At 56.8% G+C, this 14319-nt stretch overlaps 5 protein-coding genes across 5 annotated transcripts; 3 read left to right on the top strand and 2 right to left on the bottom strand.

Annotated features, from left to right (window-relative positions):
• Positions 1 to 458: 458 nt before the first annotated feature.
• Positions 459 to 1082, top strand: COL26b_004822 (uncharacterized protein; the record flags this gene model as incomplete). The annotated part of the gene is made up of 1 exon (XM_053177686.1): positions 459 to 1082. The coding sequence occupies one exon, from the start codon at positions 459 to 461 to the stop codon at positions 1080 to 1082; it is 624 nt and encodes a 207-aa protein (XP_053038398.1).
• A 3405-nt stretch (positions 1083 to 4487) lies between these two features.
• COL26b_004821 (uncharacterized protein) lies at positions 4488 to 6224 on the bottom strand (the record flags this gene model as incomplete). The annotated part of the gene is made up of 1 exon (XM_053177685.1): positions 4488 to 6224. One exon carries the CDS (start codon positions 6222 to 6224, stop codon positions 4488 to 4490), a length of 1737 nt encoding a protein of 578 aa, XP_053038397.1.
• Positions 6225 to 9050: 2826 nt separating this feature from the next.
• Positions 9051 to 10679, top strand: COL26b_004820 (uncharacterized protein; the record flags this gene model as incomplete). The annotated part of the gene is made up of 5 exons (XM_053177684.1): positions 9051 to 9164; positions 9412 to 9559; positions 9612 to 9827; positions 9889 to 10490; positions 10539 to 10679. 5 exons carry the CDS (start codon positions 9051 to 9053, stop codon positions 10677 to 10679), a joined length of 1221 nt encoding a protein of 406 aa, XP_053038396.1.
• An 82-nt stretch (positions 10680 to 10761) lies between these two features.
• COL26b_004819 (uncharacterized protein) lies at positions 10762 to 11856 on the bottom strand (the record flags this gene model as incomplete). The annotated part of the gene is made up of 1 exon (XM_053177683.1): positions 10762 to 11856. One exon carries the CDS (start codon positions 11854 to 11856, stop codon positions 10762 to 10764), a length of 1095 nt encoding a protein of 364 aa, XP_053038395.1.
• Positions 11857 to 12342: 486 nt separating this feature from the next.
• COL26b_004818 (uncharacterized protein) lies at positions 12343 to 14245 on the top strand (the record flags this gene model as incomplete). The annotated part of the gene is made up of 4 exons (XM_053177682.1): positions 12343 to 12473; positions 12892 to 12952; positions 13021 to 13132; positions 13200 to 14245. 4 exons carry the CDS (start codon positions 12343 to 12345, stop codon positions 14243 to 14245), a joined length of 1350 nt encoding a protein of 449 aa, XP_053038394.1.
• Positions 14246 to 14319: the final 74 nt, after the last annotated feature.

Raw genomic sequence — 14319 nt, 5'->3', positions numbered from 1 at the left:
ACACGAAGTGCATCCGAACGAAATGCGCATCTCTCCGGTCGAGGAAAGTGCAGCATCGTCGTACAGAAGGAGCAGGGAACATTGGTACCTAAAAGGTACGCTGCCGCGCCAAGGGGTGCAGGCCTGCAGCTGGGATCCTGGAAGCTGACACTCGCTAAAAGCTAGCCGGAAGGCGGATTAACTGCGAACCTAGTTCAGACCGTGCGGATTGGAATTCTCTGACTCCAACCTCTCCGTGTTCCTACCTTTCCGTCACGAACCCAGCTACTTACCAACTGTGGAAAGCTGCATCTGAGCTAAACCAACAAAACCTTGACGCCCGCACTTCGTTTTCTCTTCACTTCAGCAGAGCTTCATCGTTCCTTTTTCGACGCGTCCTTTTCTCTCCGGACTCGTCGCCAGATACACTTTTTCCCCACCTTCCCTTCACATCCGCCAAGCTGGACTCTTCCGCCATCATGTCGAATGCGCCCCCGCCGGCGCTTTTACCTCCGCCCGAGGGTATATTCCGCTCCTTCGAAGATCTTCTGAGCTCCGTCCAGCGCGTCGCCAAAGACCAGGGCTACGGTGTCGTCAAGCTCCGCGCCTCCAACTACCGCGATGGCAAGCCCACTCGCTACGACTTGGTATGCGACCGCGGCGGCGTCAAGTACAGCAGCACTGCAAAGAAGCGCAACCCCTCCACGCGCAAGGTCGACTGTCCCTGGCGCGCCAAGGCCGTCTGCGAAGTTCAACTCGGCAACCAGTGGCGTTTCGCCGTCCAGGAGGGTAGCCACAACCATGAGCCTCGCGTCGCGACCGCCCCTCCCGGCCAGGAAAACACGCCGCTCGCCCAATCCATGCGGTCCTTTACTAACAAGATCGACCGCATGAGCCACGACATGGCCCAGGGCTTCATGCGGATAGAGCAAGCCCTCGACCAGATGAACAAGCGCTTGGAAAACCTCGAGAACCGCGCCGGAGGATACGAGCCCCGCTTCCAGAACATGGAGTCGCGACTACAAGGTGTGGAGGCCCGTGGCAGCATGGAGCTCCCTATGGATGATGTCGATGCCCGACTTCTGTCAACCTCGGTCATGTAGGAAAACGGCCAAGTCGACATGTCGGGCATGGGAGCTCTGTCGGGCGCGAATGCGCACGGCGGATACGCGACGGACAACCACGCTGGTTTGTCCTAGAGCACTCCTATGTTAGTCGACCCGAGGCCATTTACATCGATATCCACGCGTCACACGGAACCAAGACAAGGAAGCAAAATGACTAGACGATTCAGGGTCACATTTCTCTCGAGGATGAGACTTCAGGCAGGGAGCCAGACCCGGGGCTGGATGGGCAGGCGTTGAAGGGAGGCTTGGGCGTTTGGGACTCATCATCTGTTTTTTTAACCTCTTTCCAGCCACATGGCGATATCAGTCCCGGTTTGGGCTGGGATTGATCCGTTTCGAGGTCATGTTATTATACGAAAATTTCTTGCGCAAGGCGGGGGTCGGCTTTTTGCGATTTGGCAAGACGAGAGCAGCAGCAGCAGACAATGGGGTTCATTGTAGCAAGAGAGGCCCAGAGGCGTATCATCGGTAGAGCGCGACTGCAATACCAACCAGTACATGTCCACAGTTCTTTCCCAATGCTTGGTGAATGCGTTGACTCGCGGAAGGTGAGGTGACATTCGAGGCAGCTGAGCCGGGTGCCGACGCATGACGTAACAGGAGACAGCTTAAACATTGCGATTGCCCTTTCTTTGCGGACCTGGCCGTTGCAACTCTCACCTCAACCGGTCGAACGTCGCCATTCCGCCCAGGATCCAGAGGCATTGTCTCGTCGTCTGCTCCCAACAACGACCGTGAGACACACGTCCGTCCTGGCTTACACGGATTGTACATCGGAGACCAGTCCGCGGCACAGTATCAACTGACACCCAGGATTCCAACTTCGCACGTCCGCAAGGCGCACACTGTGAAGGAGTTGGCCAGCTTCCCACACACCCGAACAAACCCCTCCATGACAAGCTCCGGTTGGTTTCCTTCTTGGTAAGGTAGCAAACAATGTTCCCAATAGAGAAAATGCACGCCGAGTAGAAGAACGCCAAGCGCGAGATTAGCAGGCAGGTAGCCTGACCTGATCGCTCGGAAGCCCCTCCGCCCCCGCGCGCCCTCTCCGGTTTTCTTTTCGGTGCCCTTTCAACGGGCTTTTTTCACGACTGGCCACCCCAACTTGCGAAACCCATCCCAGCATCCCAACGGACCCCGGTCCTGCATATCCAAAGCTCCAGACCACGCCCTGTCTGCACCACCACCACCACCACCTACGCAACCGCGCGCAACCACTCTGTGTAGGACTCATTTCGGTCTTCAGGCCCGGGCGCGTTGGACGACCCAGGATGTCTTGCAGGTTTGTGCGTTCATCCGAAGAATTCGTCGCCTTACCTGCACTTTCCGGTCAACATTTCGAGGCCGAGAACCAGCCCAAGTCCCTCGATCGCAGGCGCAGCAGTCACATCGCACGGCGTAATGCGTGACAGCCTATCAACAGCTGGGAACCCGCCCTTCGAATTTGAGGGTTTTCGGCGACAATGCATCGCTCGTAAGGGCGCCTGCATCAACTCTACCCGCCGAGCCCAGTCCCAGCCGGCTCAGACTGATGGACAGCAGCAAACTCCTACCAACCAGCTCCGACGGACATGTCTCGAATATCCAAACGAAACCTCGTCATGTTTGCCTGCCCGCCTGTGCTGTCCTTATTCAGACCACCCGCTTTTCCCGGTTATTACGAATCCATCGGGTCGGTAACCAGTGAGGACAAAGTCGTTGGCTGCTTCGTCCTGTTTTCCCCATGCACATGATCAAAGCGCACATTCGGGGACCCTCAGGGATGATCGGGACTCGCTAACTGCTTTGCATCACGGCAATGAGACGTGTGTATCTACGGCCACTGTCGGAGGAGGCGACTCGGGGTCGTGGTGGAGCACCATGTCACGAGCAGGCAGCTGGATTCACCAACACGTTTGCCCCCTCCTGGTCCCGAGACATGCATTGTCGTCCTCGATGCCGTTGTCTACAAGGGTGTGGGTGGGTTGCGAGCGGCCCTCGAACTTCATCGAACAGAGAACGCATCCCGCCGAGGCGGCGGCGGTGCCCGGGGCCGGTTTGTCACAGGTGATTGACAGCGGAAAACCCGAGCCTTATTTCCCCCCAACGTAACCGGCCGTAAGAAACCAGCCAACCGCTCAGAGGGATTCTCTCTATGAATCCCAAAAAGGACATTGCTCTCCCCATCCCCCTCACCTCCTGCAATGACCTCCTGGTTCAGTCACACACCAGCAGGAATACTCCGCTCGAAAGCAACCCAGTCTGCAAGCGACGTTTACCGCTGACAAATGTCCGTCTAAGCCTCCAAATAAGGATACTCGAAAGGTTCGCAGTCGGAAGGCAGCAGTCTCTACTCACCTCTATAACCTGTGTTTCGATGCACATCCATGGAACGATTCCTTGTTCACAATCTGCTACTTATCGTGGAAGCCGCCTAGAAGCATGCGGCCCCGAAGGATCCAAGCTTCTAGCATGTTTGCCTGCTCGACCAGGGTTTCTTCCCGCGTCGGGCAGCAAACACTGTTTCCTCTTTTCCCATCCCTCCCTCTTCGATCCCTAGTCACCAGGTAGACGCACACCCAAGGTGGTATCCATCTCGCGTCTAGCCCTCGCCTGTCGAGCTGGGCTTGCGCAAACCGAGAGGCACAAGTCAGGCAAGCCCCTGTACAACGACTGTCGCCTGCGCGTCCAACGAAATCGGGAGAATCCTAGCCCCGTCACATCACATCGCTTTGTGAAGGTCGATACGCGAGGCCCCCGCGGTACCCAACTATACAAGCAGGGGCTGAACAAGGGCAGAAGGATGAAGCGCATGAAGAGCCAACGCCAAGGTTTGTTCCCGTTTCTATGAGGCTGAATGCGGGAAAAGTGCGGGAAAGGCATGGGCCTCAGGTGAGGCAAGTCAAAACGGCAATTGCACATGGGCCAACTCGCAAATCTGGGGGCCGACGAGTCGAAATCCGCGTCTTTTGTCTCTGGCATATCTCCCCTACAACACGGAATGTGTTCGAAGAATGACCTGTGGACCTTGGTAAACGGCAGCTTGCTCTCTTTTTAATCCTTACCGCCCCAGTGAAACATGACCTGCCACCTATGCACCTCGGACTCTGCACCCAACGCGAACGGTCAACGACGAACTCACCACAAACATGTTGGCCCCAACGAAGAGCGATCACCGCCGGGCATACGAAGACATGGTTCGGAAACGTGGTTCCATTCAATGATGTTCACACAATGCTTCTAGCTGTCGTTTGCTGCTATGATTAGAAATGGCCCAGCGTACGTACTGGTCCCTCCAGCCTTCCCCCCTATGCAATGAAAGAATTCACAGACGCTCGTAAACTCCAGAATATGCCGAATATGCCCCCAGACAACAACCAATGACTCATATCACATGTAGGCTTACAAGAGGTGGGCGTACTCCTGCTCCTGGCTCCAGCTGCCGGGGTCCCCGGCAGGCAGCTGCTGCATGCTCATGGCACCCAACTGCTTTATGTTCATCTTCTCCCGCAGCTCGTCCGTGATCTTGTCGACGTCGACGTTGAGGTAGCTGCGCAGGAACTTGCCGACGTCGGTGTTCTCGATGTTGCCGCGGATCTGCATCGCCTCCTCGCCGCCGGTGCTGTACACGTTGACGTCGAGCGCCGTGTGGCCGTGCGTGCTCCAGCCGATGTGCGCGCGCAGGCTGATCATGGCGGCGAAGGTCTGCACCGACACGCCCGGGTCGTTGACCAGCGCGTCGAGCTCCTCCGGGTGGGCGTTCTCGATGCCGAGGCCGGGGATGACGAGCTCCTGGTTGACCCACTTCTTGAGGTCGTCCTTGCTCTTGGCCTTGTTGTTCGCGACGTGCTGGATGAACTTCTTCGAGAGCAGCTCGGCGGAGGCGGTGGCCTTGGCGAGCTGGCGAGGGTACCAGTTGTATACGGGCAGGTGTCCAGGCTCTTGGAGAGCGGTTGCGAGGCCGCCGGTTTCGTGGTCGCTCGTGGCTACCAGGAGAGACTCGGTCTTGCTGTTCTTGACAAAGTCTGAAACGTGCTTGAAGGCCTTGTCGTACTCGAGGACCTCGTGGACCTGGGCGGCGGGGTCGTTGATGTGGCCGGCGTGGTCGATCCTGCTACCCTCGATCATGAGGAAGAAGCCGTGGTCGCTGTTCTCCGTCGCCTTCTCGAGCGCGCGCAGCGCGGTGGTGGCCATCTCGCTCAGGCTGGGGTAGACGTCGCTCATGTTGCGGCGGTCGAGCTCGAAGGGGATGTCGCCGGGCGCGAAGAGACCGAGCTGGGGGAAGCTGACCTTCTCGCCGAGCTGGAGCGCGTCAAAGGCCTTGCGGTCGCCGGCGTAGCTCCAGCCAAACTCGTCCTGCGCCTTGGCGACAACGTCCTCGCTGTCCAGTCTGCAGCTGCCTTCGGTACCGTTGGGGAGGAAGTGGCAGCGTCCGCCACCGAGCATGATGTCCACAACCCGGCCCAAGGGACCGGCGCCGACCTCCTGCAGGGCGATGTCGTCGTTCATGGCGCGGGTCAGGACGTGGCTGGCGAAGCAGGCGGGGGTAGCGTCGGTGATGTCGGTGGTAACCACGAGGCCAGTCATGAAGCCGGCGCGCTTGGCGGCCTCGAGGACCGTTCCGCAGGGCTCATAGTCGGGCAGGACCGAAATGGCGCCGTTGTAGCTCTTCTTGCCACAGGAGAAGGCAGTGGCGCCGGCAGCACTGTCGGTCACGAGAGAGTTGGAGGAGCGAGTGCGGCTGGAGCCCCAGAAGTGCTTGTCGAGGGTGAGGACGTCGTCTTCGGGCAGGCCGTTGATGTGCTGGCGGAAGCTGCGCGTGAGGGAGAGCGAGGCGGGGCCCATGCCGTCCGAGACCATGAAGATGAGGTTGCGCTTGGTGGGGTGGCGGAACTGGCCGCCGCCGGTCTGGTTGCGGTGCTGCGCCCAGACGGCGAGGACGATGACGGCGGCGGTGGCGACGAGGGCCCAGATGAAGAGGATTATCTCGCGGAGGCGGGAGGGGCCCGGGGGAAGGGGGTCGGCGTCGTCTGAGGCATCGTCGGGGTTCGCTTGACGGCGGGAGTCATCGGACGGGTTTGAGATGAGCGGCGTCCTCTCAGAGGTCGACTGTTTGCTCGGAGACGTCTTGTTAGCCATTTTCTTCTGTATCGTGATTCATACACTGCGCGCGAGCGGCCGTGTTTCCTCGGAGAGATTGCGAAAGTTTCTGGGTGACGGAAGCTTGTTTTGTTTGCTCGGGGCACGTTAGAAGGGGAGAAAGGAGGGAAGTTCTTACCATGTTTGCAAAACGTGTTCGGCAAGTCTTGCCCGTGTCGTGGCAAGCTGCTTCAGATGTTGTCGCAGGATTTTGCCTTGCACGCGCAGTCGCAGCTGGGGGGGAGCGCCGGTTTTGAAGGTTGTCGCTGACTCCCACACTACGTAAGTACCCCCGTCAGATTGATAAAGGAGCTGTGTTGATTGCACCACCGCCCACACCGCAGAGGTGAGGAGGCTGGGCAGGCGACGGGGTAGCAGCGCCTGGGAAAGCTGCCTTGCCGCCTAAAGTCTAGCGCGGTGGACAAGGTACCTGACCTGGCGACCCGACCCTGGGGGGAAGCGAAGCTCCAGGCATGTTTTGGGTAATGGGTCACGGGCTGCCTGCAGCAATACGCTGGAAGACGGGGTTCACATTTTTGGGGTTGAATTGCGCGGGTGGGGATTGTTGCAGGTCCGCAGCCCATGTGCCGGTGACATCACGTCCCATGGTCAGCAAGATTGCGTTTTTTGTCGCTGCTTCGACGACTTCGGATTACTTTCGACCAGCATATGCGGGACGAGCCTTTTCCCTCTCTCCATCTCTCTCACACATCTCTGTCTAATGAACTGACTGACTTGCACGCACAGCGCGCACCAACCACATCCGCCCTCCAAGGTTTGAGGGGTCTTGGTCTGTGTGCAGCAGGGAGCTGTCACCTGCTCGTCGCCGTTGGATGGGATGGCATCAGGTGGTTTGGGTGGCATCTGCGGGGAACGGGCTAAGCGGGCGATCTGCCATGCCAGCGAAACCCAACTCGGCATGGCCTAGAATCATGGAGGGTTGGACGAGGCCTGGTTGGGTAAGAAAGGGTATTATCGGTGTATCGTTGTGTGGCCGTTGATGTTCTGAAATGATATCCGGCATGTGGGATGGTCGGTTGGTTTTCATTGAACGAGCCGATGTAGTGTATGTTCTGATTGTTTGCTCGGAGGCGGGATCCGGAGAGATGTTTAGATCTGGCGGTCGTGGCAAATGTCTTGCTTCATCGTGATGCACAAGCTTGGTCTGAAATTCCCGTTGGGTGTTTGCGGCTACCTTGATTATTTGAAGCAGTGGGAGTTGGCTGTGGAAGCTTGTGCCACCGTCATGTCACAACAGCCTCATTTTGGCTGCCAGACGTCGACGTGTTTATCTGCCCTTCAGTTTCCTGGCAGTTTGAAGTGTCAGGATTTCTTCGTTTGCAAGGGATCCTGACGATTCATCCATATGCATTTAGCTCCTTGCCAAAGATGTAGTAGTAGTACGGGAAGGGAACAACTAGTGGATAAGCATATTGCCAAACACTGCTGAAGAACCACGATCCAGGTTTATGGACTCTATAGTATGGCCCGATTATCTGTGAGATATCATTGTCTTCCTTTCTTCCCGGCACCTGTACACCATCACCGGTCAAGCTCCTGGAGAGCTCACTGGTTCAGCCCTTGACGGCTTCGCTTCAACCATGTGTATCTACGTTCTTCTCATACCGACATGTCACCATAACCCACTCCTTCTCTTTGACACTTCTTGTCATCTAATTCTTGAAGAATTACAACGTATTCATCAGCCGAACGCTTGGGAGGGAGACGCCCGCGGCGAGATACCCTTCGACATGCCCGAAGCTTGTGTTCCTAGACCGGACAACATCCAACCAATCTACACGAGCGACTCCTGTCATTGGAGCTGTCCCCATGCTCCGCAGCAACATGTTGCCGCTGGAGGACGCGATCGATTCTTCGGACCGTCAGAAATGGATTTTGGTTCAGGTTCGAGTTGGGAATGATTACGACAGACAGGGACAAAAGTCTGCGTGTGCCTAATTACATTCGAGTAGAAGATCTGAGCTTAGCAACATTATCACAGCTCGCTATACAGCTATTTAAGCGATGGATTCCCATACTTTGCTTGTGAAATAGATGCGCTACTTGGAACTCACCCTAGACATGTACGACCGCCAACGTTTCCGACGATAATAGATATAACTCTGCCTCACTATTATCGTCATTATTTACTATTGTCACTTTCGTCCTTCTCGTCGTCCTTCTCATTATAATCGTTGTCATCGTCACTATCTCTCAAGTATCACATCAAGTCTGCTTTACCTTGAGAGACCTAGGCTACCCATTGAGGGCTTTTTTGGATGGCACTCAATTACTCCATTGTTATTGCTCGACTTCAAGGTGCTGTTGCCTACGACAGTATCTCGTTGAAAATGTCTAGGAACGTGATACTAAAAGAAGAGCGGACCTAATATGGTGCGAGTTTAGCAGAAGTCTCAAAGGTGATGATAAGAGTGAATACGTTTGCGAGGCTCAGTTACATATTCCCACTGGTGTGTAAGTGTCCTTGCCTGCATTCGCTCTACCTGGCTCTTCCAATTCTTCAATGTCGGCGGTCTTTCAGGGCCTTTGCACGGGCACCTAAAATGCCCGTTAGGGGCATGTGTCGCTGAAAAATCCGATTGGGCGCCCTCCGTTAGCGCACCCGAACAGCGCCAGGCACCGCAACCGACATCGCCCCACACCAGCTCGAATGCCTGGACCCCACCACTTTATGCGACCAAACGCGTCCTTCCCCCCGGCGCCAACGACGACATCATCATCGATGTCCCGACATCAAACTTCATACAAGTGATTCCAGCCTCAATGACATCATAACAGCAATTGAGCAACTCATCGGATGCCAACATGGCCATCCTCAACTTCACACTCAGCGAGGATGCCGTCACCGCCCTCCGTGAGGTCCTCACCTGCTTGAACAAGTTCAGCGACGAGGTCTCCCTCGAAGCCAAGAAGGACCAAGTTAGTCGCCAGCGCCGAGACAATGCGGATTGTGAAAGGCTGACGATACTCAACAGCTTGTCCTCTCAACACTCAACTCTTCAAAATCAGCCTACGCCTGCTTCACCTTCACGGCAAGCCGCTTCTGTTCCCGATACCAATTCGAGGGCAGCGCACAGTATCGCGAGAAGTTTTATTGCACGCTGTACACACGTGTATATCGTCGCTTCCGGATCCGAGGGGAAGAATTGCCACTGACGCTTCACAGGCACTCATCAACATCTTCCGCAGCCGCGGCGGCGGCGATCCCACGCGAGACCGTGAGAGGGAGACCTCCATCGATCGTTGCGACGTGGCAATCCAAGACGGCCCCGGCGTCAAAAGCCGCTTCATCGTCAAGCTGTTCTTCAGAAACGGTAGGGTCACCTGGTTTCCAATCAACCTTCGGATTGAGCTGACATTTGATAGGCATCACATCCGAACACAGACTCTCCTTCGAGGTCGCGGTACCAGTCCGCGCAACTTTCGACCGCAATGAGGCCGTCCACCACTGGAAGATCCCCTCGCGGACCCTGAGGCAGCTGATGGAGCATTTTGGATCCGGCATCGACTTCCTCGAGGTCGTGTCAGATGGAGAGCATGTCAACTTTGTGGGTACAGCAGAGAGAACGACAAATGGAGATGGTATGTTATGTTGTCCAAGGCGGAGTGGATCTAGCTAGTGTCCTTGCTAAACTTGTCCCAGAGGTCCTCAAGAAACCCCTACACACGTCAATCGCCGTAGAAGTAGACGAGTTCGAAGACATCGAGGTTGAAGAGAATCTCCGAATCGTCATTAGCGTCAAGGATTTCCGCGCCATCATCCAACACGCTGGCATCGCTGGCACCCATCTCTCTGCCAAATACTCCGCGCCAGCCCGCCCCATTCAGTTCGCGTACCAGGGCGACGGCATCAATTGCGAGTTCCTTCTGATGACTGTGGGCGAGAGAGGCAACCCGGGACAGAAGACGAAGAAAGGCAGGGCCGGCAGCAAAGCCCCGCCCCGGCCGCAACAGCAACTCGAGGCTGCTGCCGGGTCTAGGAGACAGAGCGCTGCGCCTTCCGAACCACCCGAACAGCCTGCCGCGCAGATCATGCCGCCACCGCCTCCAGCTGCGTCTGCTGCTCGAATTGGTGCTGCCAGGACGTCATTGTTCGATCTCCGGCCATCTCAACGACCGCCACCCGCTAGTATACGGTCCGAGGGGTTGTTTGTGGATGATGACCAGTGGGAGCCCGTCAGGGACGAAGAGGATGAAGAGGCTGAGGAGGATGCAAGGTTGGAATGGGATCATAGCAACCAACCCGTACGTCCCCAAACGCGCACCACAACTATGTTTGCTGACACGTTGCAGAACCAATCCATCATGCATCTAGACCGTGGTGCTACCCAATATGACGGCGAGATCGATCCGGCACCTGAAAGCAGCGCAGGTCTGGCGCCTACACAACCCCTAGATGATGTCAGGCGTCTGGGGTTGTTCTACCGGGAGTAGAGGAGGAAGTCGAAAGAGTAGCGTGGCATGTTGCAGTTCAGTAGTTGTACCTGTCCGGTGATGGGGGCAGTGGCCGATTTGCTCAACCGGTAGTGATAGTCACCCAGCTAGTAGCGCAGCCTGCGCCGATACCCGTAATCTTCGATCCGGGGGGAATGAACCTTGATGATGCGATGACATTCCATCGTCCCTTGACGTCGTTGTTCTCGACCTGCGGGCCGCAGTTCCCATGCTCTCCCCATCCCCACGCAAGCACATCGCCCTTGTCTGTGAAAGCAATGACATGCTCGCTTCCGATGGCAATCTTGCTCAGCTTGGGAAGACTCGGCGGCGGTAGCTGTCCATGGTCGTCTCGTCCCCAAGCAAGGAGCTCCCCGTCCTTCTTCAACACGTAGACGTTGCCCCAGCTTGCTCCGACGTCTTGCCACTCCGGCACAGATTCAGGGGCTGATGACTTGATGCTCCATTTGTCGGATCCGAGGACGAGCAGCTTGCCTGAATCAGGTGCGCCGAACAAGCAGGTGAAGTCCTTTCCGCAGACGGCCCGAGTAACTTTGAAATCCACGCCCTCGATCTTCCTGGGCGAGTGAACGACAGCCTCAGGGCTTCCAGCCTGGCCTTTGCGCACGTTACCCCACCCATACGCCTCCCCGTTGCTCAAGACCGCGATGACATGTCCCATGCAGCCTGCCAAATCCACGACTTCAGTGCCCGCCTGTGGGAATTCCTTGAACAGCGTAGCGGATGGCGAACGGACAAGCAACTCCCCCAAGCCGAGTTCACCCTTCAATCCTGCACCAAAGCTGTACACTCGTGTCGCCTTGCCCTCGCCATCCTTTTGGACAATTACCGAAGCTTCCCAGGTGGCAGCAACAAGGGCAGTCGTTGCATTGTTCTCCCCGCCGTCCTTGCTCAGCTGAATCTTCTGGAAGACAGGTTCCTGAGTCTCGGCCGTCGAAGTCAGACCGCACGCCCCGCTCGTGGCATCCCCGCTCCACCAGAGCTGTCCGCCCTCAGTCAGAAGCAAGGTGTGATTTCCTCCAGCAGCGACCTTGACCACGGGAGACTCTGGCTCGTCGGGGTAAAAAATAGCTTGCTTGGGGACTGACACATCTTCTTTGTGGCCGATTCCGAGTTGGCCAGATCCGTTAGATCCGATTGCAAAAAGGACCGACATTTCGGGAAATTCTGCGTTTGCGCTGGTTCAAGCTCTCCACGCGATGAACTCCTGCAGGTGTAGCTTCGATGTGGATATGACGACAACCAGAAATATCGCAATAACAGAATTCGTCCCCCACCAGTTTCTTCGCATGCATCTAAGCAGCTCAATGGAGGGGACACCTTCTCTCGGCCAATCATTACCGCGTCTCCGGCGGCCCTCTCCCGTCTCCACACCCAATGGCCGGCGCGAGATCAAAAAGCGGAACTCGAACCGCGTGCAGCTTTTTTCTTCTCCTCTGCATCCCACCAAACAGCTTCAGCTTTCGTTTCTCGGTCGTGACTCAGCGCCCCCGAAACCAAGCTTTCACAAGCGAAAAAAGTTTTCCTGGTCTTGCTCAGGATGTGAGAGCTTGCTTCGCGCAGACTTTGGCAGTCTTGACAGAGAATTTTCAGCACCAGAGAGAGCATCTACTTACCCCCCCAAGCAGGACAAACACCTACTATGGCATCTTCCTCGACTCCCAACACGCCGCAGGCCATACCCGCCGAGATGGAAAATTTCGTGGTCGGCCTGATTGGCATGGGAGACATGGGGAAGATGTACGCGCAGAGGCTTTCTGCCGCTGGATGGAAGTGAGTAATTGGTTCACCCCTCCTCTCCCAGCTGGGCCTCTGCGTTACGCGATTTCTTCTGGTAAGCTTCACATTTTTCTTCCTCGCGCAAGGCAACTTGCTCCCCTCCCCTTTGGTAATGATGACAAGAGCGCATTTGGCTAGAGTATCGCCCGAGGCCTTGCTGGCAAGCCATTCTGGCCCCAGCTATGGCTGAAGGCTTTCCATGATGATACACCTAGCTACCTTAACTTTACTTTGTCTGAACCTACACCTCAAATTTGCTTCGCTACAAGCTCTCTCATTATCAAAGCAAATGAGCTAACAATTGCTCCCAGGAAACTCGCAGGCATGCCCTTAATATTGCTACACACCTATTAGCGCTAGGGGATTAGGAAGTTGCTGGGAGGAACCAATAGGCTAACGCGGGTTCCGGCAGGATCATGGCGTGTGACCAGGAGGAAAAGTACGAGAGCCTGAAAGAAGAGTTCTCCGGAAACGTATGGGAGCTCCTGCCTGCCCTTCCGGTCAACGCACCCGCTGAGCCATGTCCTCTCTTGAACTATAGAACAATATACAAATTTGCCGAAATGGACACTACGTCTCCCGAGCCAGCGACTACATCATCTACAGCGTTGAAGCCGCCGCCATTGACCGCGTGATCTCCCAGTACGGACCATGTATGCCTTGGCTGCACCACTACCAGCTCCTGTCCCCCGTCCCATGTCTAACCAATCTCCACGACAGCAACAAAACTCGGCGCCATCGTCGGCGGCCAGACATCATGCAAAGACCCCGAGATCAAGGCCTTTGAGCGCCACCTCCCCTCCGACGTCGACATCGTCTCCTGCCACTCCCTCCACGGCCCCAACGTCGACCCGCGCAACCAGCCCCTCGTCATCATCGCCCACCGCGCCTCCCCGCTCTCCGTCCAGAAGGTCGAGACCGTCCTCTCCGTCCTCGGCTCCAAGCACGTCTACCTCTCCGCCCACGAGCACGACCGCATCACCGCCGACACCCAGGCCGTCACCCACGCCGCCTTCCTCTCCATGGGCAAGGCCTGGCACGCAAACGCCCAGTTCCCCTGGGAAATGTCCCGCTACGTCGGCGGCGTCGAGAACGTAAAGATCAACATCATGCTGCGCATCTACTCCCAAAAGTGGCACGTCTACGCCGGCCTCGCCATCCTCAACCCGGAAGCCCGCAAGCAGATATCCCAGTTCGCCCGCTCCGTCACCGACCTCTACAAGCTCATGCTCGAGGGCAACGCCCCCGCCCTGCGCGCCCGCGTCCTCGCCGCAAAGCAGAAGGTCTTCGGCCACGACGGCAGCCCCAAGTGGGCCGACCGGCCCCTCCTCAACCCGGACCTGCTCGAGCGCTTCTCCCTTGGTCGCAAGGAGGACCAGACCGAGCCCCCGCGCGCCAACAACCACCTTTCGCTGCTCGCCATGGTCGATTGCTGGGCCGAGCTGGGCATCGTCCCGTACGACCACATGATTTGCTCGACGCCCCTGTTCCGCCTGTGGCTCGGCGTCGCGGAGTACCTGTTTCGCAGTTCTGAGATGCTCGACGATGCGTTGAGGACGGCGATTGAGGATCACACGTACCGCAGCGACGACTTGGAGTTTACGTTTGGTGCGAGGGGTTGGGCGGAGTGTGTCTCCCAGGGACACTTCGAGACGTGGAAGAATCGATTCGAGACGACCCAGCAGTTCTTCCAGCCAAGATTTAAGGATGCTGTTGCTGTTGGTAACGCCATGATGAAGGCCGTGTTAGAAAGCACGAAGGACTGAGGGTTTTGTTTGGGAAATTGATACGTAGGAGTGGGAGACAAGAAACTGAGCTTGCGGGGGTTTCAATGCCGGTT

Source organism: Colletotrichum chrysophilum (genome assembly GCF_026319265.1).
Source record: "Colletotrichum chrysophilum strain AFK26 chromosome Unknown scaffold_30, whole genome shotgun sequence".
Lineage (NCBI taxonomy): Eukaryota > Fungi > Ascomycota > Sordariomycetes > Glomerellales > Glomerellaceae > Colletotrichum > Colletotrichum chrysophilum.
Note: the sequence above shows the minus strand (reverse complement) of the source record. Positions and strands in the feature narration are given on the sequence as shown.